Below are 18,683 nucleotides of genomic sequence, written 5' to 3'. Positions count from 1 at the left end.
GTAGGTGTCTGCATGACAATCGGACCATACAACTGTTTAGGACCGCTCCTTTTACTTAACAATATTGATCGGTGGCAGAATTGGGGCTGTTGACACCCATTTGGCAATAGCTGTGTAAAGTTTGTTGGTTGTAGTTGTTGTGGGCATTCCAGCGTGTTCTGCCTCTGTCATGGGAGGGGGAGTTCTCTGCATCGACGGGCAGCTAGCTGCTGTCAGTATTTAGCACACGGTTTGCTCCGGTGATGACTCAGCTCAACAACATTGCATGCAGACGGTTTTGGTCTTGTCGGGAGAGCCGACAAGTCTTGTGGTGCTAATCCTGCCGTATAATGTGCGCTGCTCTGTGTTTACCACTTGTGGCTGCAACGCCGCTTTGTTTTCCCCGCTACAATTTGGGCTGACGGTCACACAACACGCGCACATTAGTTGCTTGTCAAAATAAAGACTGCCTAGCAAAACAATTTGCATTAACTTGTTATCGCGTTAACTTTGACAGCCCTAAAAGTAAAGACTGATTCACCTACACATGATTTTTTTTTATTTTGGCACTAGATTTTGCGGAATGATACGCAGGCAAACAGACTATCTTGTAATATGCAACGTTTGAACGTATGATAACCCAGACGGTGTATATTTAAGTTAATACAAGGATCCATAGTTAGCAGGAATATACTTTCCCTTTTAAAATAGTACTAAAGGGAACCACAAACACAATGACCCATTGAACGTATCAGTGGAAAGGAGACATGCTAACAAACAACAACAGACCTTGAAAAGGTGTTCTGTGCTTCCTTCTCTATGACACACATTTTGTCCAAGGGGTACCCGAGGGCAGCAACAAAACAGACCTGCAGCAGCAAAATGGAGACTGGAGTATAATATTGCAGCCTCCAGCAGGGTAAACTCATATTAGCATGTTTTAATCATTTCATGTATCCTCAAATTTTACAATGACAAATGTTTTCCAGTATTGAATAGTTCCTTTTAATACCCTTCTTTGCCAAAGGAAAAATAGATAAACCTTGCAGTGGAAATGGGGCAGTAAGCAATGTCTGTCTTCTCATCATTCTCTACGAAATAGAAAGTAGCTTCCTAATTAACAAACATACCGGTGCTAAACTACGACGCTCCACAATTTATCAACCGTTTGGTCTTGATGGAGGTCTTTCCTCAACTGAATGACATTCCAGTTATATATGGTCTTTGTATAATGGTTGAAACAACAAATCTAATGACATTTGCACAGTACTCTACATGCACATCTGTTTTACAGGGAGAAAGGTTTGTATTATCAGGTACAAGTAGGTAGATAAATGACAACTTAAAGTGCGACAGAAAGATGCTTCTTATATGTCCAAACTATCTACAATTTTTATTTCCATGGCAGAGGGTTCTAGAAGCAGATGCAGCAGAAGATGCTTTCAACGATGATGATGACTTTGAGGTGGACACTCCCAAAAAGCGACACCGGGGCAAGGGAAGAGTAAGTAACCACCTGACCATCAGTTACCATGTAGATGACTTTAATTGAATCTTTCTTCTCCACTCTGGTTGGCAAATAGTTTTTAGCGATATCTTATTTCTCCTCAGGGTCGCGGTTCAGGTCGCAGGAAGGCAGATCTAGATGATGACAAGCCATATGTCTGTGACAGTAAGTAGACATGCATGAGAGCACAATCACATCCTGATCATTACAATGCTAAATCTACTGTCCTAGTTAATCCTAGATCATGTCCATACGTCATCAATTCTTTATATTTATTTGTAGTAGTTTTATAGTAGCTGGTTGACGTTCAAGTTAAACAAACATTTATGTGAAATCTGTGAATAAATTTTATTAAACAATTTCAGGCTAAAACTGCGGAGATCAGAACACTGTTAATAACCAGAAAGGCACTGTTTTAAGTAACATATTAACATTCTCAAGAGTCATACAAGTGTAAAGATAAGGTAACCACTATATACTAAAAGTAAGATAAAGTAAAACTTCTCACCCTTTAAAAACAACTGGCAGATACAGAATGATGAGAGAACAGGAAGTATTCTGCAGAGTCACCCAGTGGCATTTTATAGACATTGCTGTAATTAACCAACTCTTGTAATATTGCTTATAAAATGTGTGATATTGATGTTCACTACTCTAGTTTAAGTTGCATGTGAAAAATGCAGCATGTGGTGATTTCACATCTCACTTAACTTAACCGCCCGGCTCTACCAACCGGGCGGTATAGCTCGGTTGGTAGAGCGGCCATGCCAGCAACTAGAGGGTTCCAGGTACGATCCCCGCTTCAGCCATCCTAGTCACTGCCGTTGTGTCCTTGGGCAAGACGCTTTATCCACCTGCTCCCAGTGCCACCCACACTGGTTTAAATGTAACTTAGATATTGGGTTTCACTATGTAAAGCGCTTTGAGTCACTAGAGAAAAGCGCTATATAAATATAATTCACTTCACTTCACTTCACTTTTGACTGATGCAGTCTTGTTTTCCAGACCGATACAAACAAAGGAACTCCAACAACAAGTCTTCAACTTCAGGTACTTTACTATTGGAATGGCGTTTTGCATTTGGAGAGATGCTGTAAGGAAATATCTGTTTGAATGAAATGTCTTTTTTCTGTGTGTTTGCAGTCTATGCAAAGCGCTACAAGAGCCGTGCGGGACTAAGTTACCACTATACTCATCCTCACCTAGCGGAGGAGGACAGGACCGGGGAAAAGAGCTCTGTACCATCCTCTTTACAGCCTACTGACCGGCAAAAACGTAAGAAAACTGTTGCTTACTAGCCAGTTGCTTTTCTTTCAAAGTCCCATTAGGAGATGACGACTACCTGGTGACCGAGACGTTCCATTTGCCTATCCTCTAGTGTTGCAACTAGACTAATATTATTGGCATACCCTGCTAATGACCTGCCAACTCCAACAGCAGTCTGTTGAATTTGTGGTCATTGTAATGTACAATGAGACCATGTTGTGCAAGTACTGTAAATAAAACTGGTACAAAGATGAATGCTTATTCTTTGAATGTGGTTTTAATGTCCCTCATAGGCCCAAAGGCTCCAGTCGGGACCATGATTACCAACAGCTACTGTGAAAAATGTCACAACTCTAACAAGAAACTCATGAAATCTGGGTCCCCCTGCACAACCTGCCAATGCAAAGGTGAGTTCAAATTGAGGTTGCAAATTTTCCGAAAAAAACGATAGGCTTTTGACCAAACCACAGGATCGCCGCCATGACTGGCAATACACATTGTGGAACACAGCACACACTAAAAATACTCCCCTCATGGCCTGTGTTGCCAACTTGCAACTTTGTTGCTAAATCTGGCGACTTTCTCTTACCTCTTGGCAACATTTTTTTGTAAACAGCTACTAGCGACAAATCTATCGACTTTTTCCGGTGATATTGGACACTTTTTTGTGTCTTAGAGACTGAAGTGAAAGCACGCACCAGTCACCGTCATCCGCGAGCAATTTTCGAGTTCCTAGCCGGAAGTTTTGATTGGAATTTTAAATGTAAATGTTTCTTTACAGTCACACTCATACATCGCTGAATTTGATTTGCCTACTTATAACAGCCTTAGTCACTTGCTCACCTTGTATGTGTGTGTGTCTCCCTGTGACAAAAGGTGAACAGTCAGTGCAGAGAGGAGATGCACACACTTCCAGACTGCAAATAAAATGTGCATGTGCAAAGCAGCCACTTTTTCTGCCTTGGTTTACAAAGAGAGATTTAAATGTAATTATGTATTTACTGTTATGTCAAGCTAATATAAATCACTGGAACGTCCTAATTCCACCGTTCATGTTAATTAGCCAGCCATTAGATTTGGTTTGTCAGTGAATATCACAACCCTCCATTCTATTGATCAAATGTGATACTTAAACATTTAACATTGCATAATAAAATAATTTAACAACTAAGAATCAAAAAAATAATTCAAGAAAGTTAATTTGCAGTTCTAATCATACTTACCATTTTTCTATATCTTTTATCTCTCCTACAGCGTCCATTGCAATAAATTATGCAAATGAGGCGATGGCGTCATCTAGCGACTTTTAGGACAGCCAATAGCTACTTTCCTTGCTGAGGAGTTGGCAACACTGCGCATGGCTGCCTTCCTGCCGTGGTGTTTATGCCATCATGCAAATCAATCACGGACGCCAAGACGTGATGGAACAGCGCTTTGGATATGCTGACTCGTTACTTGGAGCTTATTTAATTTATTTTAATTTAACTTTAAAGTTTAAGTTTCAAATTGTGGAAATCAAAAGCTCAAGCTTAGGTCATGCATGCAAAGCCATACAACATTTCGAAATGCACCTGCATTGTTTTGTGACTCAGTTCAATAAAAAGTCTGTTTGTCCAGTCAGATTTTTTTACCGCAGTTTACGTGAAAGTAATCTTAAAATGTCGTCTTGTTTCGTTTTCTTAAACCAAGATCTTGTGTCATTTGTGAGCTGAGCATACACCCCTAGTACATTTAAACAACTATAAAAACTATTACTGTTGTTGTTGTTGTTGAGACTGCAAGATAGTTGAGACTGCTTTAACAGTGCCTCTGCAGGTTGTAGCCAGGTAGTGCACTCCATTTTGCCTCTATTGCTTCCAGACATGATTAATCAGTTCTAAGGATGTAACGATATAAAAATGTAATATCACGGTTATTGTGACCAAATTTACCACTGTTATTATTATTACCATAGTTGAATGTGCTCAAAAAGTAATTACACACACACGCACACATTTTTTTAAAGTAATTTTTTTAAGTAACTAAAATAAATAGAAAACACACTATTTTGCAAGTTTTGTGTTTCTTATGCTTCACTGATAGTGTTTTATTCTTAGTATTTTATCTATTTTAATGGCTGAACATTTGTTTTAAATATTAGTTTGTACTGTAGTATTTTAAGATGTATTTAAATGAAAAGTGTGTAACAAATAAAATCTATTATCGGAATTAATTATTTTTGGCGAGCGTTGTTTTCTACATTGTTTGGCGGTGCTTAAAAGCACCTCGGTCTCTTTTCCTATTGTCGAAAGAACGATCACCCTCTTTAAGACAGCACACCCTGTAGGTTCAACGTGCTCAACTGAATAGCTTAGTTTAGTGCTTCTCAATTAGTTTCTGTTACGCCCCCCCTGGAAGAAGAAAATATCTCCCCCCACTCTCCACCGTGACTATAAATAGTATATTTGGCTATAAAATTGTTATAACTATACCTCTGCATAACATTGTAAGCTTATTACCATTAAAAGAAACACCACACTGGTCTTTCCTTGTCTCCCACTGTGATTACAGTGAAGCCAAGTGCTACATACGCTTCATCATATTCTGGTACGGCAAAAAAAGCATGTTCCCCATGGTCACATGCTGGTACCGCACGAGGCCCCGCCCCACTGTTTGAGAAGGACTGGCATAGTTGCTCAGACAGTAATGTGTTTATATAGTTATATTGTACATTGGTTGGGGTATGTTGTTTCCTAATGGAGAAAGACAGTAGTGTCCCTTGTTTTCATTTTAGCATTTAAGCTTGCGAGCTGGCGCCAGCTAGTCCGTGAGTTTGTCAAAGTGCAGTTATTAATCTCGTTTTTTGATCATTGTAATTTAAAACGGTAATACTAACCGTCAGGAGTTGGACCGCAGCTACAATTTATACCGTTTATTGTTACATCGTACATCCCTAATCATTTCATAAAATTCAACAAATTTCAAACAATCAATTTATTGTTTTGTCCTTCCGTTGTCAGGGAACAGTGTTGGGAACTTTCCAAGCGAATATACAATGCCATGACATGAATCAATGGCAATATCAAGGAATTTGCAGGGATTAACAGGAACAAATTAAATATGTTTTAGTTTATAACAAGGGAATTGGTTTGAAAGAACATTTTGCAGCTTATTTGTCAAGATTTAAGACAAATCCAGTTACTTACTTGCATGTCTGTTGATTCCAAACCCTGTAGTGTTCAGTTGTTCGGAATCATGAGGAATATTATATGATGGTACTTTAAGTGTCACATGAAAACTTTGAATGGTTCCAGAATTCCCCAACTAAATCCCTCATGGAAAATGTTCCACCTCCATTGGAATGCAATACCAGATGATGCTTCTTCTTCTTGGACTAACTCTACTCCTCTTTGTCCTGCGAGCCAGCTGACGGCCCAGAGGGCAAGGAGGACGGGAATCAGGGCGGCGCAGAGGAGCTGTTCGCAACCACCTCTGAGAGCGACGCCTCCACCTTTCATGGCTTTGAGGACGACGACATGGAAGAGCCTACCGCTAACAGCAATGGATTATCCAGCCGACACAGATAGACTTTTAAAAAAAAAAAAAAAAAAAAAAAAAAAAAAAAAATCTGGATTCATCTGCTGCTTCTATGCTCGCCCTCATTTCCTCCCAACTTGTGTTTGCAGAAAGCACAAAGTGATGGCTTCTGGACACACAAAAAACAAGTGGTATTTTATTGACTGGACTTTAATTTATGGACTTTTATATCTAAATATATCTATTAACTTTGAAGTCAACTAATGACTTACAAAAAATTTAAGTTTTCCCCTCTTTGGAGCAGAAGGAGCACTCATGTAGTGAACAAAAAGAAACACTGGAGAAAGCATACATTTGAACAAATGAACCTTTTGATGCATAGAAGCTGTTTGAATGTGGCTTCAGACCCTTTACTGGATATTAATGAACCGATGACCTTGTTGAGCTCCAACTCTGGATTATATTCGTACTTAAACATGAAGGAACCAATGAATGAACTACCATGAAACTCTGTAGATGAAGGCCTCTATATTTTTTCTTTATGGACCTGAGGAGGTTGTTAAAATAGAAGGTAAGTAAATGTTTCTATACTTTACAGCAGGGGGATTCAAAGTTTGGCCCAGTGGCCTTCTTTTATTGTAAAGCTAATTTTTATCGTCCTGTAAAAAAAATAATGAATTCAGTTGTAATGATTACACAGATTTTGCCACAAAGCTGAGATGTTTTTGTTCAGATAGCATACGGGGATTGCTTTTAACATTTAAAATGTAGAAAATGTATGTAAGTTGCCGACCATCAGTGTTGCCAGATCTCCCAAGAGAAGCAAGCAACCCGCGCAATAAAAACAAGCTCAACAGGCAACCCATCACATTGTGAATAATATAGATACCTTCATTACTGCACTATGCATACGCAACAGTAAAAATATAAACACCGCTAACGTAGTACATTTGAAAAACTTAAATTATTTAGAAAAACTTGGGATTTATAAACCCCGATTGATGTATGATTTTTACCCAAGTTGCTATTTTCAGCTCATTGATTTGTTTCATTGTGTTTTGGGACTATTAAACACATGTCCCTTTTCATTCTAGTTGTATTTATATACATTTTATAATAATTTTTTTTACAGTAAATGTGCATAGTTTTACTGTGCCACAAAGTTGTTTTAGATGAGAGAACTTCAAAATAGTGATATCACTGTTAGTCAAAGATGCCAATATTGCACCACCTTATGGGTTTACAAATTAGATGTAATTCCCACCAAAAGAGTATGTATTAAATATTTTAAATATTCTGATCTAACTAAAAGTTGTTTGCATGATTAAAAAAACGAGTAACTTCTAAAAAGTACAAATATAACAAAGGTGTTCTAAACAGCTCTTTAAGATGAATGACGCAGAAGACCAGCTTCTTTTATCCATCCATCCATCTTCTTACGCTTATTTGAGGTCAAGTCACAGAGGCAGCAGCCTAAGCAGAGAAACTCAGATTTCCCTCTTACTCTGAGCTCCTCCCGAATCACAGAGCTTCTCACCCTATCTCTAAGGGCCACCCGACGGAGGAAACAAATTTTGGCTGCTTGTACCCGTGATCTTGCCAATGCAGGGTCCGCATCACTGCAGATGCCGAACCGATCCACCTGTCGATCTCACAATGCACTCTTCCCTCACTCGTGAACTAGACCTACTACTTGAACTCTTTCACCTGGGGCTGGATCTTGTCCCCAACCCAGAGATGGCCCTCTAACCTTTTCCGGGCAAGAACCTCGGACTGGAAGTGCAGATTTCCATCCCAGTCGCTTCACACTCACCTGCGAACCGATCCAGTGAGAGCTGAAGATCCTGGCCAGATGAAGCCAGCAAGACCACATCATCTGCAAAAAGCAAATACCTAAACCTGCAGCCACTCTTATGTTTGACCGTGATGTTTGTAGTGGACAATCTGTGACGAGCACAAAAGTCCAATAACAAAACACCACTCTGGTTTAGATCCGGGAAGCCGTTCCTCCTAATTACGCGTCCAGGTTTCACTGTCATTGCCAATGTGAGAGTAGAAGTCCCCCAGTAAAACAAGGGAATCACCCGAGGAAGCACTCTCCAGTACTTCCTGTAAGGACTCCACCCGGAGGCGGGGGGAAGCTACCCTCTCGCCCACCGGGTTAAACTCCAACGTGCAGGCTCTGAGCAGCAGGGCAACCAGTATTGCCACGCCCGTCGGTCGCCTCTTACTGCTGGCTATGCCAGAGTGGAACAGAGTCTAGCCCCTCTCGAGAAGACTGGTTCCAGAGCCCTTGCTGTGTGTCGAAGTGAGACTGACTAGATCCAGCCGGAACGTCTGCACCTCAGCACCAGCTCAGCCCCCCAGTGAGATGACGTCCCAAGAGCTAGCTAGTGCAACTTTTTTGTGATATTACAACTTTATTCTCAAATCAGTGCCTTTGTCTTAAAACTGACAATTTTATGCTTTCAACCAGCAACTTTGTTCATCAAAAAAAACAGCTGTTCTCATGACATTGTGACTTTTCTAGTCATATAACTTAACTGTCATAACATTAGCACTATATTCTAGTAGAATTAGAATGTAGTTTTTCTATTGAATAAATGACTTTTTACAACGTTTCAACTTTTTTTCATAAACTTAATTGCGACTGTTCTTGTAAAAAATACATGTATTTTTATGCATTTTACATGCATGTCATTGTAGCTCTTAGCTAACCAGTGAGACGCCGGATGTTTTGGTCGGCTCTTGCGGTGTTCACTGTGACATTCGCTATGCCAACTAGCGGTGGGGAAGGTTGCAATCCAAATTTTTGCTTGCGACCTAGCATAACAATTATAGCTGGGACACAAAAATGTGAGCTGGGGCACTCGCAAGCCGAGGTATCACCTTATTTCCAAACAGTATATATATTTTCTCATATTTCATTGCAACTTTTTTCTTGTATTACAACTTTTTTTTTTAAAAATTTTTTAGAATTATGACTTTTTTCTCGTAATGTTGCGATTTTTCTCCAAGCACTATGCTATACCAACATTTCTAATATGATTACGACCTAATCATCAAGTTCATCCCATTTTCTAATCCAAATTTCTTTACGTATCATTTGGACTTTTCTGAAAAAAAAAAAAAAAAAAAAAAGAAGTCTACATTATTTACAACAGCTACTTTTTTTGTAGTACGGTAGCCCTGTTACTTTTTTCTCAAGAAAATCCAACTGTATTCACCCAACATTGTTTCTTACATTGCAACTCCTGTCTTGCAAAAAAATGTGACCTTGGTACTTTTTCGGATTTTCAGAATGTTTTTGTAAATGAACATTTTTGTTTCTTCTGTGTGGTCTAATTGTCCTCCTTTGTTCACGTGAAGTTTTGTGTTCTTCCTACAACAAATTGTGTGTATCCAAGAAAGTATCGCTATTAAAACATTTCAAGTTTTGTTTTGTTGTGTGTTTTAGGAGCACAGGAGATGAAGAGCAGTGATGAAGAAGATTTAACCTTCCCAAACTAACGAGCTTCACCCTCCCTCCTGCTTTTGGTCCTAAATGTAACTGACAAGACGCGGACAAATCAACATCCGCCGCTCTCACGGACCATGTGACTTCAACCAAGCTTTTGTGATGATGTGAGCTCACCTCTTGGAGCAGCAGGTTCATGGCGTCCACGGCAGAACTATGGGAACACTAACGGGCCGGTTTGGGGCCCCTCACCCCCTCCCGCTTTCTCTTTCACTCCTGCTCTGTGACTGCGTGTGCGTGCGTGCGCGCGTGATCCAATGTGACACTAAGACGTCATTACTCTCATCACTGTGCCAGCCTGCCGCTCTGCACCGCAAACCAGCTCTGACAGCCATAGCCCCTCCCCCCCCCCCCCCCGCCACAGAGTTGGTGTTCGACTCCACCACTCATTCTTGCACACCTCAACTACTGATTGGGACGCATCCCTCTGCTTCTTGCTCTACTTGTATTATTTCTAGGGCCTTTTTCAAGCTGTGAGGACTAGTGTGGATGTTTGGAAGCAGAGTGGCACCTCAGTCCTACGCTCAGGCATCTTTTGTTGATTGTTTGTGCACGGCAGAATGCTGAGATTGTATTGGCAAGGAGCGACAATGAAGACACACACCAACGCTGTGATGAACCGCCACCATTACCACCACCTCAGTTACCAGTTTAATTATTTTCTGGACGTGTTTGTCATTGTGTGTTTGTGTGTTATAAGGCAGCCAAATAATATCATTTTTAACATTTGATGTTGAAGGTATTAAATTAGGGATGGATATATGACTAAATTTCTTGATTTACTTTGTTGATAAGTTGTCTTGTTGGACTTCTTAAGACCGCAAACTAGTTGACAGAATCAACAGTGTCTCTGCTGTTAGCCAAGTGCTGCACTTTTGTAGAAGTGGGAATCTTTGGGCACCACAATTCCATTATGATTCGACCAAAAATCTATTTATGTCTTTAATTATTATATTGTATATTAATATATTTCATATTATATATCAATTTATCATGTTTAATATGTATAAAAGGCTCCTCAGTATGCAGTTTTGTGTAATTTAGTATATATATTATATATCAGTACAGGTATATATGTAATCTCTCTCTCTCTCTCTCTCTCTCTCTCTCTCTCTCTCTCTCTCTCTCTAAATATATATATATATATATATATATATATATATATATATATATATATATATATATACAGTACAGGCCAAAAGTTTGGACACACCTTCTCATTCAAAGTGTTTTCTTTATTTTCATGACTATTTACATTGTAGATTGTCACTGAAGGCATCCAAACTATGAATGAACACATGTGGAGTTATGTACTTAACAAAAAAAAAGTGAAATAACTGAAAACATGTTTTATATTCTAGTTTCTTCAAAATAGCCACCCTTTGCTCTGATTGCTGCTTTGCACACTCTTGGCATTCTCTCGATGAGCTTCAAGAGATAGTCACCTGAAATGGTTTTAACTTCACAGGTGTGCCTTATGAGTATTGATTAGTGGAATTTCTTGCTTTATCAATGGGGTTGGGACCATCAGTCGTGTTGTAAATGAGAAGGTGTGTCCAAACTTTTGGCCTGTACTGTGTATATATATATACATACATACATAGAGATAGCTATTGATACATCTATAATGCTAGATACGTTGGAACTGTAGCAGCCTACAAAGTGATAAAATAACTTCCCCTACTTGGCAAGCAGGCATCCTTACATTAATGCTCGTTCCTTCTAAAATCACGGAATGCCAGACACTTAACCCCCAGTCGCTGTATACTCACATCTCAAAGAGATAGCTGATAGTGTTGTCGCACTGCGTGGATATTATTATCTCTACTGATTCATTAATCTATGTACCAATTTCCTCTTCTTGGCTGCTTACTTTCTGCTGTCACGCGGTACCCATTAGCCTTCTGTTGAAGTGTACAAAGCATTTCTTTTTATTTTGTATCACTACTTCACATTCAAGCTAGTTTAGCGCCCCAGCTAGCATAGCTTGTCCTCTTCCTTCCTGTGTGTGTACGCACCAGATCTGCATTTTAGAACCATATGTATTACTTAAACATATATACCGTATTTTTCGGAGTGTAAGTCGCACCGGAGTATAATTCGCACCTGCCGAAAATGCATAATAAAGAAGGAAACCAACATATAAGTCGCACTGGAGTATAATTTATTTTTTGAGGAAATGTATTTGATAAAACCCAACACCAAGAATAGACATTTGAAAGGCAATTTAAAATAAATAAAGAATAGTGAACAACAGGCTGAATAAGTGTACGTTATATGACGCATAAATAACCAACTGAGAACGTGTCTGGTATGTTAACGTAACATATTATGGTAAGAGTCATTCAAATAACTATAACATATAGAACATGCTATACATTTACCAGACAATCTGTCACTCTTAATCGCTAAATCCCATGAAATCTTGTACGTCTAGTCTCTTACGTGAACGAGCTAAATAATATTATTTGATATTTTACGGTAATGTGTTAAAAATTTCACACACAAGTCGCTCCTGAGTATAAGTCGCACCCCCGGCCAAACTATGAAAAAAACTGTGACTTATAGTCCGAAAAATACGGTAATCTATATTTGGACATTTGTACATCGATTTGGAATCATCCACGTTCCAATCTTGATGCATCAAATAATCGATTGTTTTTCCCCAACAACTGTTTTGACCCAGCTGCTTTAAGATTGATGGATCATTAAGAATTTCTGTCAGTTTTGTGAAATTGTTTTTCTTTTTTCACTTTCATGAAACCTTACAGGATGCAATTAATACTTAATTCTTGTAACTTTATTTTTTGTAGTTGTACTACTTTTTTGTTTTCCGACCGCACGCACACCAGTTGATAAAATCAGTAGCGCCTCTGCTGGTTGTAGACAAGTAATGCACCCCTATTTGCCTCAATTTCAAGATTGCGTGGAACTGATTGATAAAATACAATCCGGCAAATTCAATTAAATAAATATTTTTATTTATTTAAAATTTAAAAAAAAAAACTTAAAGACAATTGTTTGTGAAATACACAAATTTATTCTCAGAAAACAAAATGATCAATTATATTGCACATCCCTAATGCAAATGTATGTTTATGTCTTCTTCCATGTTGAACTAATCTTTTTTCACTGGGGACCCTCCTCACAGCCGCTTCCCTAAAACTATCATGTCTTGTCTCCGTTAAATATCTCCTCTCCTTCAGCGAGCATTCATCCATAAGCAGACATCATACGCAAGCTGCTTACATTGTTTGCTGACAAAGTCTTCAAAACAATTCCTGAATGCAAAAGTCATCTTACATCCACCAAAAACACAGCAATAGTCCCCCTGGTGCTCTTTAAGTGAAGGCCGGTGATGGAGAGTGTGTATACGTGTGTGCGTGTGTGTGTGTGTGTGTGTGTGTGCGTGTGTGTGTGTTCTCAGTTAGGGAATGGAGCCAAGAGGAGATGAAATGAACTTGTGTGCTTTGTTTCATCTTCCACTGTAAATACATGTCAAAAAGGAGAGAAAGGAGTTATTTTTATTCTGGAAAATAAAACAAACAAAACGATAGGGTGGTGTCTTATTTAAATGCATTGCCTTCAACATTCAACAGGGATGCATTTTTATTTTAACTGTTTTATGTTGGTAATATAACACTCAATATATTATAACAATATAATGCGATAACACAATTGCCAGAAGGTTTCTCTTATTTATGCTTCTTGCAAGATGGTTTACTAAATAATTATGCCACATTTTACTGATGTCGATTAGCCAAATGTATTTGTAAAGTTACACAGCAATATTTTAGTCGGGAGTCGGGACAGATTGTTGGCATTACCCTGCTAAAATGTCTAGTTTGACCGCACGGACCACCATCGAAATAGTTACGTATAATAATATATCATATATTTCATATCGCATAGGCCTACTTTGATAGCAAGCCAAGGCCAACAGTAAAATTACCGCCACATTTCATTCAGCATAACCCCATGTTGCATCCAACCTGACGCACTGCATTCCCTTTCATGTACACACATCACCATCTTTCAGTGCAGAGTGCAATTCTATGAGCCAACCCACATTACGCAAAAACCATGTTACGCATAACTCATATAGCCTACTACCATGTCAATACACAATTTAACACAAAGTAGAAAACCGCAATTAGCCGTGCTAATGTTGGAACCCATTTCCTCAGCGTATCAGCATATTGAGAACGAAATAGGCACTGACACTACCCATACCTACATAGGTTTTATTTGTCGAAAATATATTTTGCCCTGTCAGTTGGATGACACATCAACATATAGGCTAACGGGCATATCTTTCCTCCGTTAGCCTATATGTCGATGTGTCATTGAACAGGCTCGCATGCTAAGCATTACACTAAGAGCTAAGCACCTTCAAACTAAGCATTCATTGCACGGACATACTAGCTTTGTTAGACAAGATCATAGACTGTATTGGACAATATACCGTATTATTACCAAACAAACGCCCTTGTGCAAATAACCGCCCATGTCCTAATAGCCGCCCGGGGTCTGACCCCATTTTGTGAATTAACCGCCTCTTCCTAATAACCGCCCATGTCCAAATAGCCGCCCATGGGCTGTTATTTGCATAATTTAGATAAAATCATATTGATTTCATTAAACCCAATTTATAAGCTAAAAGGAAAAGCAAAGGTGCAGTAATTACGGTAACAGCAGACGTTACATGGGGATTCTGGGTAATCAACATATTGCAATGGGTCACCGCATATAGCGTAACACACACTCAACACACTCAATGACAACAACAAACCCACGAGGAAAAGTTTCAACATGGCACGCAACAGTGGCAGTGAGTTGAATGAACAGGATACCGGTACACCACAACTGATGGACAGGAATACTTTAAGGGGGAAGAAGAACAGAAAGTTTGACTTAAAGTTCAAGCTAGCGGTTGTGAAGTATGCGGAGCAGAATTCTGGTTTGACAGCGGCCAGGCAGTTTAGCGTTGACCCAAAACGTGTACGAGAATGGAAACAGAAAAAGGGAGAACTACTATCTCAGTCGGCAATCGATGGAAAACGGGCTCGCTTATCTGGTGGAGGTAGGAAGAAAGTGAGCGACGAGCTTGATGCTAATTCGTGTCAGTGGAATCACGTATGCTGCTTTATTTAAAACTTGGAGTACTGTAGCCTTTATTTTATTTAAGTGACAGTATTATTGTTCTGTTTTGATGGTGGGTTTTATACTTGAGTACTTGGTACCATAATTTTATTTTTCCCGGTAGGCTGCTTTATTTAAAAAGTGTATTTATTTTTAGTATTGGTATTCTATTTTACAATTGTTGCACTACTGCCATGTTGAGGCCTTGTTGATCTCTTGTCTTTTGATAGCCTACCTCATGTTGATCTGTTGTTTTTTTGTTTGTATGTTTACAATAGCTTTTACATTTAAAGTTTTTTGTACGAAAAAAAAATACTGGACAGTAACCATTGTAACCAAATAATGGCCTGCTGCAGGCTGGTGCAAAAATAAATAAAAGCCTTGTGCAAATAACCGCCCATGTCCTAATAGCCGCCCGGGGTCTGACCCCATTTTGTGAAATAAACGCCCGGGCTACTATTTGGTAATATACGGTAGTTTACATACGACATGACCATTTGCATTTACTACAAGTAATAAGAAAACGTAAATACCTGACTTACCAATCAAAGAGGAAATTTGCAAGTTTGGCGTCAGATGAAAAAAATCAATCGTCTCCATCTTTCAAAGTCATCCCCGATACAAATCCTCGTTTTGTTCCTGGCTTTGTCATAAATAAGTTGAGAATCATAATGACGCTTTTTAGATTTACTAAGGTCTGACATGTTTAGTAACTTTACCAGTGGCAGTAGCCAGACGACTGTGGTGGTGCATAACTGGCAACCTGGATGTGACACACTCACTGATTTTCTAATTGGTCGAACAGTGGAGGGCGGGGCGTCTAATTTTGACATGAGCATATCCCATGATTGTCAAACTTATAAAATGTCTTTACGTTTGGTTTTATTTACTTAACGCCTACAATCACATGTTGTACTAAATTTGAATTGCCCTACAGTAGTTGACGAAGATAACCATTATCAGTGGTATGTGGTGAATTTCACTTTGGACATTGGATATTCACCTCCGTAGCTACAGCAAAATTTCCGCCTCATTGTGCTCTGTCATGATGTGGGGAACTCTCAAGTGCCTCTTAAAAAAACACTGGTTGTTATGCTAGGGATTGTCAATAAATGTCGTTATAGATAGGGATCGTCAATAAATGTTGTTATAAATAAGGATCGTCAATAAATGTCGTTATACATAGGGAACGTCAATAAATGTCGTTATACATAGGGATCGTCAATAAATGTCATTATACATAGGGATCGTCAATAAATGTGGTTATGCATAGGGAACCTCAATAAATGTCGTTATACATGAGGAACGTCAATAAATGCCTATTGTGTTGAAGAGACTGTAGTAAAAATATCATTTCTAAATCAAAACACCAACGATTCTATAGGTAGATCAAATATTTAGTCCTGCTAAAGTACCCCTCCTGTGTTTTTCTCCGCCCTTATTTATTTTATTTTATTTTTTTTAAATTATCTATTTTATAAATTTTGTATTCTGTTAAATTATGTGTGTGTATATATGGGTGCGCGTGTATGTGTGTGTGTACGTTTCTATATATATATATATATGGTGAAATCTGTGTGTATGTATGTAGGTACGTATATATGTGTCGCTGCCCCGTTGTGCATTGCTGATCGCAGCACCGGGTCTGCTGAGGTGCCATGGCATGCCAGCTGTGGGTGCGGGGCTGGGCCCTTATGGCCTTTTGCCGGATGGGATCCCTGGTGGGTGGTGAGCGGGGGGGCCTGGACGTGCGGGATGGGTTGCGGGGTTTGGTGGCGCTGGGCACTGTTGGCGACCAGGCCACTTATTTGTTTATATATATATATATATGTATATATATATATATATATATATCGTACTTGCCAACCTTGAGACCTCCGATTTTGGGAGGTGGGGTGGGGGGGTGGGGCGGGGGGCGTGGTTAAGAGTGGAGGAGTAAATTTACAGCTAGAATTCACCAAGTCAAGTATTTCATATATATATATATATATATATATATATATATATATATATATATATATATATATATATATATATATATATATATATATATATATATATATGTATATATATATATATATATATATAAATATATATATATATATATATATACATATATATATATATATATATATATATATATATATATATATATATATATATATACACATATATATAAGAAATAATTGATTTTCAGTGAATTATAGCTATATATATATATATATATACATATATTTATATATATATATATATATATATATATATATATATATATATATATATATATATATATATATATATATATATATATATATATATACTATATATATATACTGTATATATATATAAAATAAATACTTGAATTTCAGTGTTCATTTATTTACACATATACACACACATAACGCTCATCTACTCATTGTTGAGTTAAGGGTTGAATTGTCCATCCTTGTTCTATTCTCTTTCACTATTTTTCTAACCATGCTGAACACCCTCTCTGATGATGCATTGCTGTGTGGCCACTACTTCTTCCCGGAGGCTATCCAGGTCCAATCGCAGCTGCGGCTTGGAAGCGTATTTCTTCATCTTACTCGTCGTCGGCGTCGCCATGGCTGTATATTCCTCGTTCTTCTGCTTCGTCTCCTTGTTGTGTGCGCAGTTGCGCACTCTCTAAAAGCCGTAGATGTTATTGTCACATATGCATGTACAGTAGATGGCAGTATTGTCCTGTTTAAGAGTGTCACAACATTGCTGTTTACGGCAGACGAACTGCTTTACGGTAGACAAAAACGTGACTGCTGTTGTTGTGTGTTGTTACCGCGCTGGGAGGACGTTAATGAAACTGCCTAACAATAAACCCACATAAGAAACCAAGAACTCGCCCTCGATCATTCTACAGTTATAACGTCATTGGGCAGGCACGCTGTTTATATTGCGGGAAAGCGGACGTGAAAACAGGTCAGGTCCGCATGGAGCTGGAGGGAGCGTGGCCTCCAGCTCGGCCTGAATTTCGGGAGATTTTCGGGAGAAAATTTGTCCCAGGAGGTTTTCGGGAGTCTCCCGGAAAATCGCAAGTATGATATATATATATATATATATATATATATATATATATATATATATATATATATATATATATATATATATATATATATATATATATATATATATATATATATATACGACCTCCTGGCCGTAGTTCCTGGTTGTTTCCTGCATGCACTGGGGGGAGGGGTATGTCCGGGCCCTCTACTCCTCCTACTTATAGCACACACGCTCACACATATACAGGTATACGACTTTGGGGGTTTGTCCTGCGGGGAGGCATGGCGGGGGGGTGAGGATGCCTCCTATAGGGCTCCAGTCCTCCTGTCTTGTCCCCTGCTCGTCCATCCCTCAATCTTAGCTGCATATTAGACACTTAGGATTTGGTTGGCTCGGCTTGGCTGGGACCCACCATGACCTTGATGTCCCCCAATTTTAAGCGCATTATTAGTTCCCACAAGCATACATATCTCACTCACGCTACAGTACACACATCAATAGGGACTGGAGGTCGGCTGTAACGGCTGACCTCCTCTTTTTAACTACACAGTAGACACTCTGGGGGCCTTGTACACATGCATAGGGGGGTTGGGGTTCAGGAGTACGGCGCACCCCTCATTGCCTCCTCGGCCGGCGCGGGTTGCGGGGACTGCGGTCTGGTGGCCTGCTATTCCCGGGCAGAGACCTCGCTGAGGGCGTGAGGCTTTTATTCAT

General features: G+C 39.1%; 1 protein-coding gene across 8 annotated transcripts in view; it reads left to right on the top strand.

The window, feature by feature from the left end:
- Window positions 1–10,902, top strand: part of LOC133646661 (zinc finger protein DPF3-like) — a 109,303-nt gene extending 98,401 nt beyond the window's left edge. For 4 of the 8 annotated variants that reach the window (XM_062042263.1, XM_062042261.1, XM_062042264.1 and 1 more), the window contains 7 exons: window positions 1,388–1,483; window positions 1,591–1,651; window positions 2,492–2,536; window positions 2,630–2,761; window positions 3,046–3,159; window positions 6,158–6,839; window positions 9,726–10,902. In XM_062042263.1, coding sequence (XP_061898247.1) covers window positions 1,388–1,483; window positions 1,591–1,651; window positions 2,492–2,536; window positions 2,630–2,761; window positions 3,046–3,159; window positions 6,158–6,318 — 609 coding nt within the window. In that variant the 3' untranslated portion in view covers window positions 6,319–6,839; window positions 9,726–10,902. Of the gene's footprint in view, window positions 1–1,387; window positions 1,484–1,590; window positions 1,652–2,491; window positions 2,537–2,629; window positions 2,762–3,045; window positions 3,160–4,006; window positions 4,373–6,153; window positions 8,577–9,725 lie in introns of those variants that run through there. The other 4 variants (XM_062042268.1, XM_062042262.1, XM_062042269.1 and 1 more) reach the window with 4 other exon arrangements.
- The last annotated feature ends 7,781 nt before the right edge of the window (window positions 10,903–18,683 follow it).

Source organism: Entelurus aequoreus, linkage group LG03, assembly GCF_033978785.1.
Source record: "Entelurus aequoreus isolate RoL-2023_Sb linkage group LG03, RoL_Eaeq_v1.1, whole genome shotgun sequence".
Lineage (NCBI taxonomy): Eukaryota > Metazoa > Chordata > Actinopteri > Syngnathiformes > Syngnathidae > Entelurus > Entelurus aequoreus.
This window is presented reverse-complemented; position numbering and strand designations above follow the sequence as displayed.